Here is a 22,453-nt window from a genome sequence, read left to right as displayed (position 1 = left end):
GAGGGGATATGGGGATATATGTATACATATATATATATATATATGTATACATATATATATATGATTTATATATGAATCAGTGAAAGCTGATTCACTTTGTTATACAGCAGAAACTAACATCAAATTTCCAGATGACTTGGAACAGAATTAATGTTCTTTTTTGCCCTCAGGGTCTAAAATTGTAAGGAGGAAAGGAAGAGAGGATATTCACGTTTTCTAAGCTTGTATCATGTGCCAGGTACTTTATATCCAATATTTTATGTAATCCCTGAAACAAATCACTGAGATAGGTATTATTAACCTCATTTTTCACATGAAGAAACTTGAGTACTAAATAAGTGAAGTGAGTTACCCAAGATCATACAGTTAAGAATTGGAAGAGCTGAGAGGCAAAGCCAGGTCTGTTTGATACTGTGTCCACTGATATACTCGCAAAAAAGAAAATATATATATATATATATATATATATATATATTTATATATCTCCTTCACCATAACTTCCAGTAGGCATTTCATTCTTTGCTGGCTCAGAGTATAAAAGCATCTTAGGCTAAACACCATTTGATTTGGTCTCTTCTGGCCTTAAGATATGACTCTCTACCTTAAAGGCACCCTCCTTTCTCTGTGCAAAACATTCTGGCCAATGGCCATGCACTGATAATACTAGTAGCTACTCAGCTACTCTCTGTATGTCCACACAGTTATGGTCCTGTCCCACCAATTCTGTGTTATCTTACTAAGTCAGTTGTGTTTTTCCAGAATCTCTTTGTGTTAGTTACACTTGTTTTTGTAAGTATAATTTTAGTTAAATTTAATACAATTATATTAACCAACACAATATGAAGACAAAAGAAGTTTGTTTCTACGAAAACTAAGTTACATGCATTGAAAAGACTAAATAAAGGCAGGTCAGTAAATATTGTTGTTGAATTAGATGTAAAAGATTGTGGACAAAACTGAAAGCTACCCAAGGAGGATAATGCACTTAGCTTGCTTTCCAAATGTCCTTGAGTTCCGCTTCACTTTAAAGAAACTGAAACTGGAAGTCAAAGATGATGCATGAAGGGTAAGGTTCACCTGTCAGAATGGCTATTATCAAAAAGATGGTGAGGGTATAAAATAGATAACTAATAAGAAACTGCTGTATAATAAATAAATAAATAAAATAGTGGCAAAAAAAAGATGGTGAGGATGTGGAGAAAAGGGAACCCTCATACACTGTTGGTAAGAATGTAAATTGGTGCAACCACTATGGAAGACAGTATGGAGATTCCTCCAAAAGAAATTAAGACTAGAACTACCACTTGACTGAGCTATCCCACTTCTGGGTATTTATCTAAAGAATATGAAAACACTAATCTGAAAAATATATGCATCCTTATGTTCATTGTGGCATTATTTAAAATTTCCAAGATAAGGAAACAACCTAAGTGCTCATCAGTGGATGAATGGATAAAGAAGATGTGGTATACATACACAATGGAATACTACTCAACCATACAAAGAGATGACCTCTTGCCATTTACAACAACATGGATGGACCTTGCTGGTATTATACTAAGTGAAATAAGTCAGATTAAGAAAGACAAATACTGTATAATTTCACTCATATGTGGATTATAGAAAACTAATAAACAAACAAACAAACAAATGAACATATCAAACCAAAAAAAACAAACTTGTAGATGCAGAAAACAGAGTAGTAGTTACCGGAGGAGGAGGAGTGGGGAGGGGAAGGAAAAATGGGTAAAGGAGATTAGCTGTATGGTTATGGTTGAATACTAAATTTTGGTGGTGAGCACATTGTAGCATATACAGAAATATGAAATATAATGTACACTTGACACTGATATAATGTTATAAATCAATGTTAACTCCAAAAAATAAAATTACATTATTTATTCTGATGGAAAATTATAATTATATTATAATTATAATCAGCCTAAATGTTTTACAATAGGGGAATGGTTAAATAAATCATGAAATAGCCATAGCATAGAATATTATACATTTTTGCTTATTGTATATGTTTATAATTTTTAGTAATGAAAAGTGGAAGACTCATATAATCTTTTTTTTTAATTAATTTTTATTGGAGTATAGTTGCTTTAAAATGTATTAGTTTCTACTGTATAGCAAATTGAATCAGCTATACGTATACATATATGCCCTCTTTTTTGGTTTTCCTTCACATTTAGGTCACCACAGAGAATTGAGTAGAGTTCCCTGTGCTATACAGTAGGCTCTCATTAGTTATCTATTTTATACATAGTATCAATAGTGTATACAAGTCAATCCCGATCTCGCAGTTCATCGCACTGCCCCTTTTCCCCCTTGGTATCCATATGTTTGTTCTCTATGTCCGTGTCTCTACTTCTGCTTTGCAAATAAGATCATCTGTACCATATTTCTAGATTCCACATATATGTGTTAATATACAATACCTGCTTTTCTCTTTCTGACTTACTTCACTCTGTATGACAGTCTCTAGGTCCGTCTGCATATCTACAAATGATGCAATTTCCTTCCTTCTTATGGCCGAGTAATATTCCATTGTATATATGTACTACATCTTCTTTATTCATTTCTCTGTTGATGGACATTTAGGTTGCTTCCATGTCCTGGTTATTGTAAATAGTGCTGCAGTGAACATTGGGGTGCATGTTTCTTTTCGAATTATGGTTTTCCTGGATATATGCCCAGGAATCAGATTGCTGGATAATATGGTAGTTCTATTTTTAGTTTTTAAAGGAACATCCTTACTGTTCTCCATCTGCACCAATTTACATTCTCACCAAAAGTGCCAGAGGCTTCCCTTTTCTCCACACCCTCTCCAGCATTTTTTGTTTGTAGATTTTCTGATGATGCCCATTCTAACTGGTGTGAGGTGATACCTCATTGTAGTTTTGATTTGCATTTCTCTAATTATTAGTGATGTTGAGCATCTTTCCATGTGTTAGTTGGCCACCTGTATGTCTTCTTTGGAGAAATGTCTATTTAGGTCTTCCACCCATATTTTGATTGGGTTGTTTGTTTTGTTGTTGTTGTTGAGCTGCACGAGCTGTTTGTATATTTTGGAGATTAATCGTTTGACAGTTGCTTTGTTTGCAAATAATTTCTCCCATTCTGAGTGTTGTCTTTTCTTCTTGTTTATGGTTTGCTTTGCTGTACAAAAATCTTTTAAGTTTAATTAGGTCCAGTTTATTTTTGTTTTTATTTTCATTACTCTAGGAGGTGGATCAAAAAGATCTTGCTGCGATTTATGACAGACAGTGTCCTGCCTATGTTTTCCTCTAAGAGTTTTACAGTATTCAGCCTTACACTTAGGTCATTAATCAATTTTGAGTTTATTTTTCTGTATGGTGTTCAGGAGTATTCTAATTTCATGCTTTTACATGTAGCTGTCCAGTTTTCCCAGCACCACTTATTGAAGAGACTGTTTTTTCTCCATTTTATATTTTTACCTCTTTGTCATAGATTAGGTGATGATAGGTACATGGGTTTATCTCCAGGCTTTCTATCCTATTCCATCTATCTATATTTCTGTGTCTGTGCCAGTACAATAATGTCTTGATTACTGCAACTTCTAGTATAGTCTGAAGTCAGGTAGCCTGATTCCTCTGGCTCTGTTTTTCTTTCTCAAGACTATTTGGCTAGTCGGGGTCTTTGGAATTTCCATACAAATTGTAAAATTTTTGTTCTAGTTCTGTGAAAAATGCTATTGGCAATTTGATAGGGATTGCATTGACTCTATAGATTGCTTTGATGAGTATAGTCATTTTCTCAGTATTGATTCTACCAATCCAAGAACATGGTATATCTCTACATTTCTTTGTGTTGTCTTTGATTTCTTTCATCAGTATCTTATAATTTTCTGAGTACAGGGCTTTTGCCTCGTTAAGTAGGTTTATTCCTAGGTATTCTATTCTTTTTTTTAACATATTTATTGGAGTATAATTGCTTTCCAATGGTGTGTTAGTTTCTGCTTTATAACAAAGGGAATCAGCTACACATATACATATATCCCCATATCTCCTCCCTCTTGCGTCTCCCTCCCACCCTCCCTATCCCACCCCTCTAGGTGGTCACAAAGCACCGAGCTGATCTCCCTGTGCTATGTGGATGCTTCCCACTAGCTAAGTATTTTACATTTGGTAGTGTAAACATGTCCATGCCACTCTCTCATTTCGTCCTAGCTTACCCTTCCCCCTCCCCGTGTCCTCAAATCCATTCTCTACATCCGTGTCTTTATTCCTGTCCTGCCCCTAGGTTCTTCAGAACCATTTTTTTTAGATTGCATACATATGTGTTAGCATACGGTATTTGTATTTCTCATTCTGACTTACTTCACTCTGTACGACAGACTCTAAGTCCATCCACCTCTCTACAAATAACTCAATTTCATTTCTTTTTATGGATGAGTAATATTCCATTGTATATATGTGCCACATCTTCTTTATCTATTCATCTGTTGATGTACACTTAGGTTGCTTCCATGTCCTAGCTATTGTAAATAGCGCTGCAATGAACATTGTGGTACATGACTCTTTTTGAATTATGGTTTTCTCATGGTATATGCCCAGTAGTGGGATTGCTGGGTCATATGCTACTTCTATTTTTAGTTTTTTGTTTTTGACTCAGAGGTAGTCTTTTTTTTTTTTAACATCTTTATTGGAGTATAATTCCTTTACAATGGTGTGTTAGTTCCTGCTGTATAACAAAGTGAATCAGCTATACATATACATATATCCCCATATCTCCTCCCTGTTGCAAAGCCCTCCCACCCTCCCTATCCCACGCCTCTAGGTGGTCACAAAGAGCTGAGCTGATCTCCCTGTGCTATGCAGCTGCTTCCCACTAGCTATGTATGTTACATTCATCTGTCGATGGACACTTAGGTTGGTTCCATGTCCTGGCTGTTGTAAATACTGCTGCAATGAACACTGTGGTACATGACTCTTTGAATTATGGTTTTCTCAGGGTATATGCCCAGTAGTGGGATTGCTGGGTCATACGGTAGTTCTATTTTTAGTTTTTTAAGGAACCTCTATAGTGTTCTCCATAGTGGCTGTATCAATTTACATTTCCACTAACAGTGCAAGAGGGTTCCCTTTTCTCCACAGCCTCTCCAGCATTTATGGTTTGTAGATTCATTGATGATGGTCATTCTGACCATCATCATGGTGTGAGGTGATACCTCATTGGACTTTTGATTTGCATTTCTCTAATGATTAGTGATGTTGAGCATCCTTTCATGTGTCTGTTGGCAATGTGTATATCTTCTTTGAAGAAATGTCCGTTTAGACCTTCTGCCCATTTTTGGATTGGGTTGTTTGTTTTTTTGATATGGAGCTGCATGAGCTGCTTGTATATTTTGGAGATTAATCCTTTGTCAGTTGCTTCATTTGCAAATATTTTCTCCCATTCTGAGGGCTGTCTTTTCGTCTGGTTTATGGTTTCTTTTGCTGTTCAAAAGCTTTTAAGTTTCATTAGGGCCCACTTACTTTTGTTTTATTTCCATTTCTCTAGGAGGTGGGTCAAAAAAGATCTTGCTTTGATTTATGTCATAGAGTGTTCTGCCTATGTTTTCCTCTAAGAGTTTTATAGTGTCTGGCCTTATATTTAGGTCTTTAATCCATTTTGAGTTTATTCTTGTGTATGGTGTTAGGGAGCGTTCAAATTTCAATCTTTTACATGTAACTATCCAGTTTTTCCAGCACCACTTACTGAAGAGGTTGTCTTTCCTCCATTGTTTTTTCTTGCCCCCTTTCTCAAAGATAAGGTGACTATATGTGCATGGATTTATCTCTGGGCTTTCTATCCTGTTCCACTGATGTATATTTCTGTTTTTGTGCCAGTATCATAGTCTCTTGATTACTCTAGCTTTGTAGTATAGTCTGAAGTCAGGGAACCTGATTTCTCCAGCTCCATTTTTCTTTCTCAAGATTGCTATGGCTATTCTGAGTCTTTTGTGTTTCCATACAAATTGTGAAATTTTTTGTTCTAGTTCTGTGAAACATGCCATTTTTAGTTTGATAGGGATCACAACGAATCTGTAGATTGCTTTGGGTAGTATAGTCATTTTTACAATGTTGATTCTTCCAGTCCAGGAACATAGTGTATCTCTCCGTCTGTTTATATCATCTTTCATTTCTTTCATCAGTATCTTATAGTTTTCTGCATACAGGTCTTTTTTCTCCTTAGGTAGGTTTATTCCTAGGTTTTTTATTCTTTTTGTTGCAATGGTAAATGGGTGTGTTTCCTTAATTTCTCGTACAGATTTTTCATCATTAGTGTATAGGAATGCCAGAGATTTCTGTGCATTAATTTTGTATCCTGCTACTTTACCAAATTCATTGATTAGCTCTAGTAGTTTTCTGGTGGCAGTTTCAAGATTCTCTATGTATAGTATCATGTCATCTGCAAACAGTGACTGTTTTACTTCTTCTTTTCAAATTTGGATTCCTTTTATTTCTTTTTCTTCTCTGATTTGCGTGGCTAAAACTTCCAAAACTATGTTGAGTAATAGTGGCGAGAGTGGGCAACCTTGTCTGGTTCCTGATCTTAGTGGAAATGGTTTCAGTTTTTCCCCATTGAGAACAATGTTGGCTGTGGGTTTGTCATATATGGCCTTTATTTTGTTGAGGTAAGTTCTCTCTATGCCTACTTTCTGTAGAGTTTTTATCATAAATAGGTGTTGAATTTGTCAAAAGCTTTTTCTGCTTCTATTTAGATGATCATATGATTTTTATCCTTCCTTTGGTAATATGGTTTATCACATTGATTGATTTGCATATCTTGAAGACTCCTTGCATTCTGGGGATAAACCTCACTTTATAATTGTGTATGATTCTTTTAATGTGCTGTTGGATTCTGTTGGCTAGTATTTTGTTTAGGATTTTTGCATATATGTTCCTCAGTGATATTGGCCTGTAGTTTTCTTTCTTTGTGACATCTTTTTCCAGATTGGCATCAGGGTGATATTGGCTTTGTAGAATGAGTTTGGGAGTGTTCCTCCCTCTGCTATATTTTGGAAGATTTTGAGAAGGATTGATATTAGCTCTTGTCTAAATATTTGATAGAATTCGCCTGTGAAGCCATCTGGTCCTCGGGTTTTGCCTTTTGGAAGATTTTTAATCACAGTTTCAATTTCAGTGCTTGTGATTGGGTTGTTTATACTGTCTATTTCTTCCTGGTTCCGTCTCAGAAGGTTGTGCTTTTCTAAGAATTTGTCCATTTCTTCCAGGTTGTCCATTTTATTGGCATATAGTTGCTTGTAGTAATCTCTCATGATCGTTTGTATTTCTGCAGTGTCAGTTGTCGCTTCTCCTTTTTCATTTCTAATTCTGTTGATTTGAGTCTTTTCACTTTTTCCTGATCAGTCTGGCTAATGGTTTATCAATTTTGTTTATCCTTTCAAAGAACCAGCTTTTAGTTTATTGATCTTTGCTATTGTTTCCTTCATTTCTTTTTCATTTATTTCCAATCTGATTTTTATGATTATTTTCCTTCTGCTAACCTTGAGGGGGGTTTTTTGTTCTTCTTTCTCTAATGGCTTTAGGTGTAATGGTAGGTTCTTTATTTGAGATATTTCTTGTTTCTTGAGGTAGGATTGTATTGCTCTAAACTTCCCTCTTAGAACTGATTTTGCTGCATCTCATATGTTTTGGGTCATCGTGTTTTCATTGTCATTTGTTTCTACCTATTTTTTTATTTCCTCTTTGATTTCTTCAGTGGTCTCTTGGTTATTTAGTAGTGTATTGTTTAGCCTCTTTGTGTTTGTATTTTTTACAATTTTTTCCTATAATTGATTTCTAGTCTCATAGCATTGTGTTTGGAAAAGATACTTGATACGATTTCAATTTTCTTAAATTTACCATGGCTTGATTTGTTACCCAAGATATGATCTATCCTGGAGAATGTTCCATGAGCACTTGAAAAGAAAGTGTATCCTGTTGTTTTTGGATGGAATGTCCTATAAATACCAGTTAAGTCCATCTTGTTTAATGTATCATTTAAAGCTTGTGTTTCCTTTTTTATTTTCATCCTGGTTGATCTGTCCACTGTTGAAAGTGGGGTGTTAAACTCCCCTGCTATCATTGTGTTACTGCTGATTTCCCCTTTTATGGCTGTTAGCATTTGCCTTATGTATTGAGGTGTTCCTATGTTGGGTGCATAAATATTTACAATTGTTATATCTTCTTCTTAGTTTGATCCCTTGATCATTATGTAGTGTCCTTCTTTGTCTCTTATTATAGTCTTTGTTTTAAAATCTATATTGTCTGATATGAGAATTGCTCCTCCAGCTTTCTTTTGATTTCCATTTACATGGAATATCTTTTTCCATCCCCTCACTTTCAGTCTGTATGTGTCCCTAGGTCTGAAGTGGGTTTCTTGTATACAGCATATATACGGGTCTTGTTTTTGTATCCATTCAGCCTGTCTATGTCTTTTGGTTGGAGCATTTAATCCATTTACATTTAAGGTAGTTATCGATATGTAATGTCCTATTACCATTTTCTTAATTGTTTTGGGTTTGTTATTGTAGGTCTTTTCCTTCTCTTGTGTTTCCTGCCTAGAGAAGTTCCTTTAGCATTTGTTGTAAAGCTGGTTTGGTGTTGCTGAATTCTCTTAGCTTTTGCTTGTCTGTAAAGTTTTTAATTTCTCCTTCGAATCTGAATGAGATCCTTGCTGGGTAAAGTAATCTTGGTTGTACATTTTTCCGTTTCATCACTTTAAGTATGTCCTGCCACTCCCTTTTGTATTGTAGAGCTTCTGCTGAAAGATCAGCTGTTAACCTTATGAGGATTCCCTTGTATGTTATTTGTTGTTTTTCCCTCGCTGCTTTTAATATTTTTTATTTGTATTTAATTTCTGAGTTTGATTAATATGTGTCTTGGCGTGTTTCTCCTTTGATTTATCCTGTATGGGACTCTCTGTGCTTCCTGTACTTGATTGACTGTTTCTTTTCCCATATTAGGGAAGTTTTCACCTATAATCTCTTGAAATATTTTCTCAGTCCCTTTTTTTTTTCTCTTCTTCTTCTGGGACCCCTATAATTTCAATGTTGGTGCGTTTAATGTTGTCCCAGAGGTCTATGAGACTGTCCTCAATTCTTTTCATTCTTTTTTCTTTATTCTGCTCTGCAGTAGTTATTTCCACTATTTTATCTTCCAGGTCACTTATCCGTTCTTCTGCCTCAGTTATTCTGCTATTGATTCGTTCTAGAGAATCTTTAATTTCATTTATTGTGTTGTTCATCATTGTTTGTTTGCTCTTTAGTTCTTCTAGGTCCTTTTTGCACGTTTCTTGTATTTTCTCCATTCTATTTCCAAGATTTTGGTTCATCTTTCCTATCATTACTGTGAATTCTTTTTCAGGTAGACTGCCTATTTCCTGTTCATTTGTTTGGTCTGGTGGCTTTTTACCTTGCTCCTTCTTTTGCTGTGTGTTTCTCTGTCTTCTCATTTTGCTTAACTTACTGTGTTTTGGGTCTCCTTTTCACAGGCTACAGTTTCGTAGTTCCCGTTGTATTTGGTGTCTGCCCCCAGTCGGTAAGGCTGGTTCAGTGTGTTGTGTAGGCTTTCTGTTGGAGGGAACTAGTGCCTGTCTTCTGGAGGATGAGGCTGGATCTTGTGTTTCTCTTGACCTGACCGCTTCTGGTTGTGTGTTTTGGGGGTATCTGTGACCTTGTTATGATTTTATGCAGCCTCTCTGCTAATGGGTGTGGTTGTGTCTCTCTCTTCCTAGTTGTTTGGCATAGGGTGTCCACCACTGTAGCTTGCTGGTTGTTGAGTGGAGCTGGGTCTTAGCGTTGAGATGGAGATCTCTGGGAGAGCTCTCGCCGTTTGATATTACATGGAGTCGGGACGTCTCTGGTGGACCAATGTCCTGACCTCGTCTCTCCCACCTCAGAGGCACAGGCCTGACACCTGGCCAGAGCACCAATATCCTGTCAGCCACATGGCTCAGAAGAAAAGGGAGAAAAAAAGAAAGAAAGAAAAATAAAATAAAATAAAATAAAGTTATTAAAATAGAAAAGAATTATTAAGAAAGAAGAGAGCAGCCAAACGAGAAAACAAATCCACCAATGATAACAAGCGCTAAAAACTATACTTAAAAAAAAACAACGAAAAAAACCCAGACAGACAGAACCTTAGGATAAATGGTAAAAGCAAAGCTATACGGACAAAATCACACAAAGAAGCATGCACATACACTCTCACAAAACGAGGAAAAGTAAAAAAATATATATATCATTGCTCCCAAAGTTCACTGCCTCAATTTTGGGGTAATTCATTGTCTATTCAGGTATTCCACAGATACAGGGTACATCAAGTTGATTGTGGAGATTTAATCACTGCTCCTGAGGCTGCAGGGAGCAACATCCATTTCTCTTTGTTTGCACAACTCCTTGGGTTCAGCTTTGGATTTGGCCCCAGCTCTGCATGTGGGTTGCCTGAGGGCGTCTGTTCCCTGCCCAGATAGGACAGGGTTAAAGCAGCAGCTGATTAGGGGGCTCTGGCTCACTCAGGCCAGGGGGAGGTAAGGGTATGGAATGCAGGTCGAGCCTGCAGCGGTAGAGGCCAGCGTGCTGTTGCAACAGCCTGAGGCATGCCGTGTGTTCTCCCAGGGAAGTTGTCCCTGGTTCACGGGACCCTGGCATTGTCGGGCTGCACAGGCTCCCAGGTGGGGAGGTGTGGATAGTGACCTGTGCTTGCACACAGGCTTCTTGTTGGCTTCAGCAGCAGCTTTATTGTTTCATGCCTGTCTCTGGTGTCCATGCTGATAGCAGTGGCTTGCGCCTGTCTCTGGAGCTCGTTTAGGTGGTGCTCTGAATCCCCTCTCCTCGCACAACCCAAAACAATCGTCTCTTGTCTCTTAGGCAGACCCAGAGTTTTTCCCGGACTCTCTCTCGGCTAGCTGTGGCACACTAGCCCCCTTCAGGCTGTGTTCACGCAGCCAACCCCAGTCCTCTCCCTGGGATCCGACCTCAGAAGCCCGAGCCTCAGCTTCCAGCCCCCACCCGTCCCGGTGGGTGAGCAGACAAGCCTCTCAGGCTGGTGAGTGCTGGTTGGCACCGATCCTCTGTGCAGGAATCTCTCTGCTTTGCCCTCTGCACCCCTATTGCTGTGCTTTCCTCCGTGGCTCCAAAGCTTCGCCCCCACCGGCCCACCCCTGTCTCTGCCAGTGAAGGGGCTTCCTAGTGTGTGGAAACTTTTCTTCCTTCACAGCTCCCTCCCACTGGTGCAGGTCCTATCCCTATTCCTTTGTCTCTGTTTTTTCTTTTTTCTTTTGCCCTACCCAGGTATGTGGGGAGTTTCTTGCCTTTTGGGAAGTGTGAGATCTCCTGCCAGCGTTCAGTAGGTGTTCTGTAGGAGTTGTTCCACATGTAGATGTATTTGTGATGTATTTGTGGGGAGGAAGGTGATCTCCACGTCTTATTCCTCTTCCATCTTGAAGGTCCTCCCCTCATTTTTACAGTTTTCATTGAATTCTTTACAATATTGCTTTTGTTTTATGTTTTGTTTTTATGGCCGCAAGGCATGTGAGATCTTAGCTCTCTGACCAGGGATTGAACCCACATCCCCTGCATTGGAAGGCAAAGTCCTAACCACTAGACAGCCAGAGAAGTCCCTCATTTCAGTTATTGTGTTGTTCATCACTGTTTGTTTGTTCTGTAGTTCTTCTATGTCCTTGTTAAACATTTCTTGTATCTTCTCAGTCAGTGCCTCCCTTCTATTTCTGAGATCTTCATTCATCTTTACTGTCATTACTTTGAATTCTTTTTCAGATAGATTACAGATGCAGGGTTTACCACGCCCATTGCAGGGATTTAATCCACAGTTTGTGCAGGTGCAAGGAAGAGATTTCTGTTCCTCTTCCTTAGTCGCACAGCCCCTGGAGCTCAGCTGTGCTTTTGGCCCCACCTCTGCATGTGGGCCACCCTCAGGCATCTGTTCCCTGCCCAGGCGAGAGGGGCCAAAAGCTGTAACTGATTGGGGCACACTTAACTTGCTTAGGCTGGGGAAGGATAAGGCGGCCACAAATAGGGCATGTGCAAAGTGCCTGTGGCGGCAGAGACTGGAAGGAAGTTGCAACAGCCTACGGTGTGCTTGCTCTGGTGGGAGTCCCTCCCAGTGCCCACAGAGGCAGGGGCTGGCGTGTGGGGAGAGAGTCCGGGATGTAGGCTCTGCCCCTTGCACACCACTCAACAATGGTGCCTCGTTTCCAAGGCAGACCATGCTTCCTCTAGGAGCATTCCCGGCCATGGAGCTCCTCACTCCTGTCCCCAGAGCCCCTCACTCCCATCCCCTTAGGTTTTCTCCAAGCAGCCAATAGCGGTCCTCTCCCAGATCCACTCTCCTAACCCCACACTTTAGCGCTCAGCCCCTGCCACCACTGGCAGATTCCTGTCTCAGGCTGGGGCACCCAGGGCTTTTTCCCAAGGAGGCTTTGGCATGAGCGGCATGCGTGGGCCCACCGGGGCCTGTGCAGCCAATGGAGGCTTTGGCAGTGTCAGCGCTCAGGGTCTTGAAGCTCGCACAGATGGAGGAGGCCTTGGCTTGAGGAGGGGGCGAGCCTGTTCAGATGGGTGTCCCCCCAGTGCCCACGGAGGCAGGGGCCAGTGAGGGGGGAAAGGGCTGCAATGCTGACCCCGCCCCTTGTGTGTCACTCAACAGTGGCACCTTGCTTCTATGGTGGCCCAGGCTTCTTCTGCAACTTTCCCAGTTGTGGGGCTCCTTACTCCATCCCTTCAGGCTGTCTCTTCACAGCCAACAGCTGTCCCTTCCCTGGGTCCACTCTCCATACCCCGCTTTCCAGCTCCCAGGCCCCCACTCTACCAGGGGACACATGACTCATGCTGGGGTGTGCAGGGCTGCGGCACGGACCATGAGCACAGTTCTTATTTTGTCCTGCCTTCCACAGACTGGTTACTGCATTCCCGTCCGATTCCCCGAAGGTCTCTTTCTGTCCCAGCTGATTTCCCCACTGTGAGCGGGGCTTTTCTGAGTGCAGGAACCTCTCTTCACCTTCAGCTCCCTGCCAGGGGTGCTGGTCCCTTCCTGTTTCCTCTTTTCTTTTTTTCTTCCTTTCATCCTATGCAGTTACGTGGGGATTTTTCTTGTCCTTTTAGGTGTCCGAGGTCTTCCACTAGTGTTCAGCAGGTGTTCTGTGAAAATCATTCCATTTGTAGATGTATTCTTGATATACTTGTGAGGTGAGGTGAATTTCACGTCCTCCTATTCCGCAATCTTGACTACTCCCTCCCAAGACTCATATAATCTTAAGTCATTCTTTCACAATGAGTTATTTAGCACCTACTTTGCGCTTGGCATTGCTTTAGGCATTTGGGATACATCATTGAACAAAACTGACAAACAAGATTCTGCCTTCTTGGAGCTTACATTGAAGGGGTGAGGAAAAGACACACAAAAAACAATAAACATAATAAATAAGAAAAGTTTTTAATAGATTAAAGGTGGCAAGTGTTGAAGAAAACAAAAGTAGAGCAGGATAGGGAAGCTGGAAGTGCTGGGGGTGGGGTGAGGGCATGTTGCAAAGCTAAACAGGGGTGCAAAGACTTGAAGGCATAGGGCTTAGCAACACTGATATCAAAAGGAATACATCTATGCCAAAAGTACATCTAAGACCTCACCTGTTACATTTCTAGTTTAACTTCTGTATTACATTTATATCTTTATATATATTCTTTATATATCTCATATGTTTTCATAGAAAAAAATACACCAAAATATCACAATGTCTATCTGTGGAAAGTGGGATTGTGGTGATTTTTTTATTTTATCTTTTATATAGTTTACTGTATTTGCTAAATTTTACAACATGAGTAGGCCCAGTTTTATTATCAACAATAAAACAATATATGATTTTTTTAAAAATGTGAGGTTCATTCAAAAGTGATTATTCAGAACACAATCAGTCAATCCATAATCAAAGAAAGGGTCTTGTTCCCTACATCAAAAGATTAGTTAAGGAATATATCTTTGCATGGAATAAGTCAAAATAGAGTATTCTGAAAAATGAAGTGTTAAGGAGCTGTGTGTTCTTAATGACTCTTTGCTTTAATTGATGTATTTTTAATTTAAAAAAATTTCAATTATTTATTTAATTGAAGTATAGTTTCAATGTTTCAGGTGTACAGCAAAGTGATTGTTTCACATATATATATTCTTTTTCAGATTCTTTTCCATTATAAGTTATTGCAAGATATTGAATATAGTTCCCTGTGCTATACAGTAGGTTCTTGTTGTTTGTCTATTTTATTTTATTTTATTTTATTCTATTTATTTATTTTTTATAAAGGTAATTTTGTTTTAAGATATGGCCATTTATTATTTATCTTTATTTATTTATGGCTATGTTGGGTCTTCGTTTCTGTGCAGGGGCTTTCTCTAGTTGTGGCAAGCGGGGGCCACTCCTCATCGCGGTGCGCGGGCCTCTCACCATTGCGGCCTCTCTTGCTGTGGAGCACAGGCTCCAGACACGCAGGCTCAGCAATTGTGGCACACGGGCCCAGTTGCTCCGCGGCATGTGGGATCCTCCCAGACCAGGGCTCGAACCCGTGTCCCCCACATTGGCAGGCAGACTCTCAACCACTGCACCACCAGGGAAGCCCTGTTTGTCTATTTTAAATATAGATGTGTGTCTCTGTTAATCTCATATTCCCAATTGAGTTCCCCCCCCTTTCCTCTTTGCTAACCACTAGTCTGTTCTCTACGTCTGCGAGTCTGTTTCTGTTTTGTAGATAAGTTCATTTGTGTCATAGTTTAGATTCCACATATAAGTGATATCACATGATATTTGTCTTTCTCTGTCTGACTCACTTCACTTAGTATGATAATCTCTAGGTACACTCATATTGCTGCAAATGGCATTATTTCAACCTTTTTTACGGCTGAGTAGTATTCCATTGATATATATATATACCACATCCTCTTTATCCATTCATCTGTTGATGGACATTTAGGTTGCATCCATGTATTAGCTATTGTAAATAGTGCTGTTATGAACATTGAGGTGCATGTATCTTTTCAAATTAGAGTTTTCATTTTTTCCACATATATGCCCAGGAGTAGAATTGTAGGAACATATGGTAGTTCTATTTTTACTTTTTTAAGGAACCTCCATACTGTTCCCCATAGTGGCTGCACCAGTTTACATTCCCACCAACAGTGTAGGAGGGTTCCCTTTTCTCCACACCCTCTCCAGCATTTATTATTTGTAGACTTTTTAATGATGGCCATTCTGATTGGTGTGAGGTGGTACCTCGTTGTAGGTTTTATTTGCATTTCTCTAATAATTAGTGATGTTGAGCATCTTTTCATGTGCCTGTTGGCCATCTGTATGTCTTTTCTGGAGAAATGTCTATTTAGGTCTTCTGCCCATTTTTTGATTGAGTTGTTTGTTTCTTTTTTATTAAGCTGTATGAGCTGTTTGTATACTTTAGAAATGCTTTAATTGATGCTTTAAATTAAATATCCAATATCAGTCCCTGATAGTATTGGTTAAAAAGGTATTCATCATACAGAGTCCTGCTTAAGATTTTATGTTGAACATGATAAAGGAGAAGGAGAAATTGGGGAGGGAAAGGAGGAAGGGGAGGAGAAGAAGGAGAAGAAGAAAAAGAAGTAAAAGGAGGAGGAGAAGACAGAGAAGAATCTAGTGCTTCTAGACTTTTTAATTTCCAAATTTTTGTAAACTGATACTTTTGTAAAATAAAACAAAAACTTCATAGCAATGTGAAATTGCTCTATATTTCTAAATGTTTGTCTCAGTTTCTAAACTTATCTCACCTCAATCCCTCTGCTGACCAGTAACAAATAGTTTTGTGATTAGCATAGGTGGGCAAACTACACTTTGAGTGCACTGACTGGACTATTGTGGTGTCACAACAAAGCCACAAACCCAACCCTGAAGGCGGAACAAAGAGCTAGGTTCATTCAACCAGACAGTATAACTGGGATATGTTTTAGCAGTATCAGATGCATGAAAAGTTTGAAGTTTCCTCCATGATCAAAGGTTAAGATATTACACAGATACAGAATAAAAGATCCCAGGTATCATGTCTTAAGTTTCATAACCACACCTCAAATCCTCATATTCTTGTGTATGTTGAATACCTGATTTTCTTTATGTTTTTCTTGATTTATTTTGGACTCCTGGCACCTACCCAGTGTGGCACTTTAACAGCCTTCTGTCTCAGAAAGTTTTAACCTCTAACATGTTTAACCTCTATATCATCAATGGGGGTAGCTAGGAGGCAAAAGTTAGTATACTGTTTCATGAATTGTATCAATGGGACACTAAGCTCAGAGAGATTAATTGAGTCATCTAGTATTACTCAACAAGTCAGCAGAAGATACTAAAAATAAATTTTCTGTTTTGAGAGATGACAATTGTTTTATTCAATTTGGTTTACTGAATACCTACCCTGTTTCAGGCATTATACTAGGCTAGAGCTACAGAGACTAATAAAACATAGTTCCTGTACACTGTAAAGAGCTCAGATCATCTTGGATAACACTGACAAATATCCTTATAATTATAATTAATTGTGATAAGTGATACAATAGCAAAATAAAGTGCTACAGGATCCTAGAGGAGAGAAGGGAATAATTTTACCTAGAAAGGTGGAGGAATTATGAAATAATTCACAGAGAATGTAAGACCTGAGATGGAGCCTTTAAAAAGTGTCAAATGTCTGTAGGAAGAGAGAATGGAACAGATATTCCAAGGAGAGGGTGTAACATGTACAAAGACAAGAGTCATGCAAATCCATACACTGCCCAAAGAATGACAAAGTGTCCAGTGTACCTGGGATGTAGGGTGTTCAAAAGATGGTGAGCAGGTGGGGAATGATGATTCTTACTTCTGGAAATGTAGGTGAGTGCAGGTGGTAGAGGATCTTAGATGCTGAAGAACTTAAGCTTTGCTGGGGAGCCTCTGTAGGGCTCAGAGCAGGACAAATGACATGATTGTTTTTGCCTTAGTTTGTTTATCTTCTATTAGTGCATCTTTTTTCTTGCCTAGTACATGAGAATGATACAGTATTCACCCCAAAATATTAGTGTGAATCAAGTCATTGTTTGGAAGTTGTGAATTTCAAAATGGTATTATCTGTAAGATATTTTGAACTGTTGTCATCAATGTTTTCTTCCTTCCTTCCTCTTTTCCTCCCTTCCTTCCTATCAATGATCTAGCATGTAGGGTTTTGTAGAGGGGGAAAGGAGGCACCAACCAAAAATTAGAGACCAATTAGTAAGTACTGACTACAAAGCCATAAGCTTATTCAGGTAAAACTCTGTTTGTAAATTGTGAAGGACTGTGGAGTAAAGGAGCATTTTTGTTTTGTTTTATTTTGGTATTATTTTTTATGGAGAGATGAGTCCGATCTAGAGTCTTGGACCTGTATTGGGGGCAGGAAATGGATGGGAAAGAAACTACCATGGTGGCACAGTAGCCTGAGGCTTTGGGTCCTCTGTGTGCTCATCTAAGTCTAAGAAGTTGATACAGGTGTTTCTTATGGCAGGGATCACCATCTCCAGCAATAGATTTTCCTGATGAGTAGTCTCCTCAGTGCTCCTTTCATGTCCTTGTTCCTTAGACTGTAGATGAAGGGGTTCATCGTGGGAGTTACAACCGTATACATGCTGGCAGCCACCTTATCCCTTTCTGCTGAGTAGGCAGAAGACGGAGGAAAGTAGACCCCAACAATGGATCCATAGAAGAGGGCCACAGCTAGGAAATGGGAGCCACAAGTGGAGAATGTTTTCCACTTCCCCTTAGCTGAAGGAATCCTAAGTACAGTGCAACCAATAAGGGAATAGGAGACAAAAATGAAGGTGAATGGGATGAAGATAACTGATCCCCCAGTGACTAGGATTGTCAAATCATTGATCTGGGTGTCTAAACAAGCAAGCCTTAAAATGGTTTCCAGGTCACAGAAGAAGTGTGGGATTTCTCTCTGATCACAGAAATTCAAGAGGCCCAGCAGACTGAGATGCAGTACTGAAACAAGATTAGAGACAACCCATGGAGTCACTACCGGCAGGACACAACCCTTGGGACTCAGTAATGCAGCATAGTGTAATGGGTGACAGATGGCAATGTTCAGGTCATATGCCATGGCTGCCAAGAGGAAATTGTCCAGGTCCACCAGCAACATAAAAAAGTACATTTGTGTAAGGCGCCCTGCAAAAGAGATGATTAGGCTCTGGCTTTGGATGTCTGCCAACATTTTGGGGATTGTAGTGGTTGTGAAGCAGATGTCAGTGAAGGATAGATTGGCAAGGAAGAAGTACATGGGGCTGTGGAGGTGAGCATCATTGATAATAGCCAGGATGATAAGTAAGTTTCCCACTATGGTAACCAGACACATGCACAGAAACAGCGTAAAGATGTGCTGCTGCTGTTCAGACACCACTGTGAGTCCCAGGAGGAAAAATTTGGAGATAGTTTGGTTTCCTTGGTGCATGATTTTGCTGTGTCTAAAACGGGAAAAATTCGACTTCACTGTAAAATGGTAACATGACACAAAGTCCAGTCAGAGGACATTGTACCATATTATAGAAGTGAATCAAGCCTTGGAACCAGATAGTCTTGTGTCTTATTTTCTGCTTACCAAAATACAAGCTCCACAAGGGCGTTGATTTTATCTACTATGTTCAATGCTATACACCAGTGTTAAAGACAGTGCCCAGCACATAGTAGGTGTTCATAAATATTGGTTGTACTTATACAAGAATGAGTGAATAAATTAAAAAAGAAATATTTTGAATTTACCATTCAGTATCTTCATGACTGTTATCTGTGCTTTTCTAAGCTTATTTCATCAATTTTAAAATGTGGAGAATACCCACGTTATAGGATTTTTGTGAGGATTGCAAGGACATATGTAAAATGCCCATATCTGTATTTTAGCTATTGCTGAACAAATAGTAGCTGATATCATTCACTACTTTGGAAAAATCACAGACTTTAAAGGTAAAAAGAAACCTTCAGAGAACATCTAGCTGAGCCTCTGTCTTTAGGCAGTTAAATATTCAATATGCATGCGATGGTTTAGCTGATGATGTTTTAGTGTTCCAGAGAGAGAGATGCCACACTCTACTTCCAGCACCTGATCCAAAATTTTATCCTTTAAGTAATTAGCTCTTCCTCAGATCTTTCTGAAAACTTCCCAGTTTTTACTTCTCAACAAGGAAAAATTAGTTATTTGCCATAAATGCTGCTGAAGTCATGCAGGGGTGTCCACTGAATTAAGCAATGCAAAGGTAAGTGTCCTTAACAAGACTATTTATAGTGGAGCTGATTGGGCATAAGCCACAATGAAGAAAGTTTTGGGATAACACTTTTAACAGCGAGTGTTTATTGAGGACTTATTATGTTGCAGTTGCATGCAAGTGCTAAGCGCTTTACATTGATTATTTTATTAAATATTCACCACAACTCTGTGAGCTGAGTGGGTCTACTAAGAATATGTTCCATTTACAGATGAATAAATCAAGAATTAAAGAAGTTAAATAATTTGATAAGAGTGATGCATAGCTAGTGTAGTGGAGTGAGGATTCTGAGCTCAGTTAGTCTGACTTCAGAACACTGTTACTTAACAACTATGCTCTATTGCTACTATATTGCTTACAGCTTCATGTTTGTGAAGAGCATCACCTATGTTCTAGGCACATAAGAGCTTGCTCAGCCAAAGTCACAAAGCTAGCAGGTGGTGGAGCTTGACTTTGAATCTTGATGCCAAAGAGTTTTTGCCATATCTGTATAAGTCCAAATGAGAGCAAATGGGCTAACAAATGGGAAGCTTAGTCTTTGCTTATTCCAGTTTGTACCTTATCTATGCTGCTGTGAGATCCATTTTACACACTTGCTACTTACTCAAAAATCTGTATGTCTTGGTCTTCCCTGGTGGCGCAGTGGTTAAGAATACACCTGCCAATGCAGGGGACATGGGTTAGAGCCCTGGTCCGGGAAGATCCCACAGGCCAAGGGGCAACTAAGCCCGTGCACCACAACTACTGAGCCCGCGTGCTACAACTACTGAAGCCCATGCTCCCAGAGCTGGTGCTCCATGGCAGGAGAAGCCATCACAATGAGAAGCCCGCGAACCACAACGAAAAGTAGTCCCCGCTAGCCACAACTAGAGAAAGCCTGCGCACAGCAACAAAGACCCAACGCAGCCGTAAATAAATAAATAAATAAATAAATAAATAAAACCTATAAAAAAGTTAATTCTTAAAAAAAAATCTGTATGTCTTCATACAACCTGCCCAGTGTAACACAACTGCATTGCCATTGTATAAATTCACATACTTCTGCTGGTTTGCTGTTTAACTTCATACAATCTGCAAAAAGAGGTTAGCAGAACTAATTAACAGTTGGAGCAAAATTGCAGGAGAAATGTTGCACTTACTTAACAACACAATTTTCCCCAAATGCTATAGCAGTTCTTATTTGCATACTAACAAATAAATGTGCTGATTATAAATCAGGCAGGATCAGTTCTGGTGGGACCTCTGCTAGGCAACATTTAGCCATTTCATATGTACAGAATGTACTGAAAATAATAAAGTGGCATATTATTATGTACATGTAATATAGGCTTTTCACTAATGCAGACTGTATTAGCAAAATTTGACAGTCCACGTTTCTGATTTCACCTTCAAACACCATATCAGTCAGTTCCATTTAACTGCATGTTCTCATCTACTATCTCCTAGGTGGCACCATCTTTTACAACCAAATACATAAGTATCTTCAGGTTTTCAACCCTTGTATATTCAAGTCACTAATTTGTGACTTGAATCAAGGCACAATACTCTTGTAGTGAACTTGGGGAACAAACATTTGTGTATTTGGGTTGGGGATCCCCCTCCTTTGGAACTTACCTAGATGTTTTGTGGCTATTTCCAAAGCTTTTCCAGAAAAAAACAGTTCCACTTCCTCCACTCAAAAAATGGTGATTTTCTGCTTTATAACAAAGTGAATCAGCTATACATATACATATGTTCCCATATCTCTTCCCTCTTGCATCTCCCTCCCTTCCACCCTCCCTATCCCATCCCTCTAGGTGGTCACAAAGCACAGAGCTGATCTCCCTGTGCTATGCGGCTGCTTCCCACTAGCTATCTATTTTACATTTGGTAGTGTATATATGTCCATGCCACTCTCTCACCCTGTCACATCTCACCCCTCCCCCTCCCCATATCCTCAAGTCCATTCTCTAGTAGGTCTGTGCCTTTATTCCCATCTTGCCACTAGGACTAACACGCCATTGTGAAGCAATTATACTTCAATAAAGATGTTTAAAAAATTTAAAAAAATTAAAAAAAAATTCTGGGAACTAGGATACTGGCTCCTCCCAGGTCACCTTCATTGAATGGAAAAAAAAAAAAAAACTATAAACTAAAAAAAAAAAAAAAAAAAAATGGTGATTTTCCCAGCCACAGATGTGAACCTTTTCTCTTTCTAAATACAGAAAAAGACAGAGGAGAGGGCTGAAATAAAACTGAAAGCCTCAACTGGTGGTGTTGTCCCTGCTGCTGTATTAAGAAAAAGATCACCCTAGGGCTCAGGACACAATTCTCTAGGCTACTCATTAGAAAGCACTCTCAATTCCATCCTCTACGGATGAAGTCCTCTCTGCTGGGATATGTTGATACTCACTGATTTCTTGGGATTTTTATATATATATATGAATAGAAAGTAAGCCTTATGTCCCTGTTGTATTTTTACTCTAGTTAGAAAACTAAAATATCAACTTTTGAAGAACTTCACCTTCCTTTCTACCTAATAATTATCTTTTGTATCTCCACGTAATCTGATAACATACTGACTCAGGTGATATTTGGTGAGCTTTAATAATGAAAGCAACACTGCAGAGTGCTTATTATTTATCAGGCACTATTCTCAGCCCTTCATGTATATTAACTCAGTTGATTTGTTTTCACAATAAAAGCATGAGGTGGGTAAAAATATCATCCCCTTTTCACAGATGAGGAAACTGAAAATAAAAAAGTTAAATGATTTGCCCAAGGTCATACAACTACTTGATGGTAGAGCCAAGGTTCTTACCAGAAACTCTCACTCTTGATCCCATTTTCTTAATCACTGCATTAAAATATCCCTTATTAATCATTAATCAGCTCTAGAAAAAAAAAGCATTCTGAGAACTTGACTAAAACTTATCTTCTGAAACTTCACTCCTATCTTTCTCCCTACCCTGAATCCCAGCAAAGGACCTCACTTCCTGTTCAACTCTACCTCCAAACCGAGAGATTATGGACATTTCACTACCCTCTTCTTTCTTAATATTACTATGGAAGGCTGTCCTTCCTTTTATTAAGGGCCAATCCCTTCACCTATATTCTGGATTCCTTCTCCTTTTGCTTTCCCAGAAGACTTATGCTATCAGTTAACT

The 22,453-nt window shown here is 39.2% G+C and overlaps 2 protein-coding genes and 1 long non-coding RNA gene across 13 annotated transcripts in view; 1 reads left to right on the top strand and 2 right to left on the bottom strand.

Moving 5' to 3' along the window:
- Nucleotides 1–22,453, bottom strand: part of LOC309652040 — a 655,586-nt gene that overhangs the window by 90,848 nt on the left and 542,285 nt on the right. The window lies entirely within an intron of this gene.
- The window catches only part of IGSF1 (immunoglobulin superfamily member 1), a 456,826-nt gene that overhangs the window by 257,382 nt on the left and 176,991 nt on the right, over nucleotides 1–22,453 (top strand). The window lies entirely within an intron of this gene.
- Nucleotides 12,516–20,995, bottom strand: LOC309651999 (olfactory receptor 1468-like). Its single transcript, XM_082445418.1, has one exon. It carries the CDS (start codon nucleotides 18,497–18,499, stop codon nucleotides 17,558–17,560), a length of 942 nt encoding a protein of 313 aa, XP_082301544.1. The 5' UTR covers nucleotides 18,500–20,995; the 3' UTR covers nucleotides 12,516–17,557.

This window comes from Balaenoptera physalus (genome assembly GCF_965194825.1).
Source record: "Balaenoptera physalus genome assembly, chromosome: X".
Classification (NCBI taxonomy): domain Eukaryota; kingdom Metazoa; phylum Chordata; class Mammalia; order Artiodactyla; family Balaenopteridae; genus Balaenoptera; species Balaenoptera physalus.
This window is presented reverse-complemented; position numbering and strand designations above follow the sequence as displayed.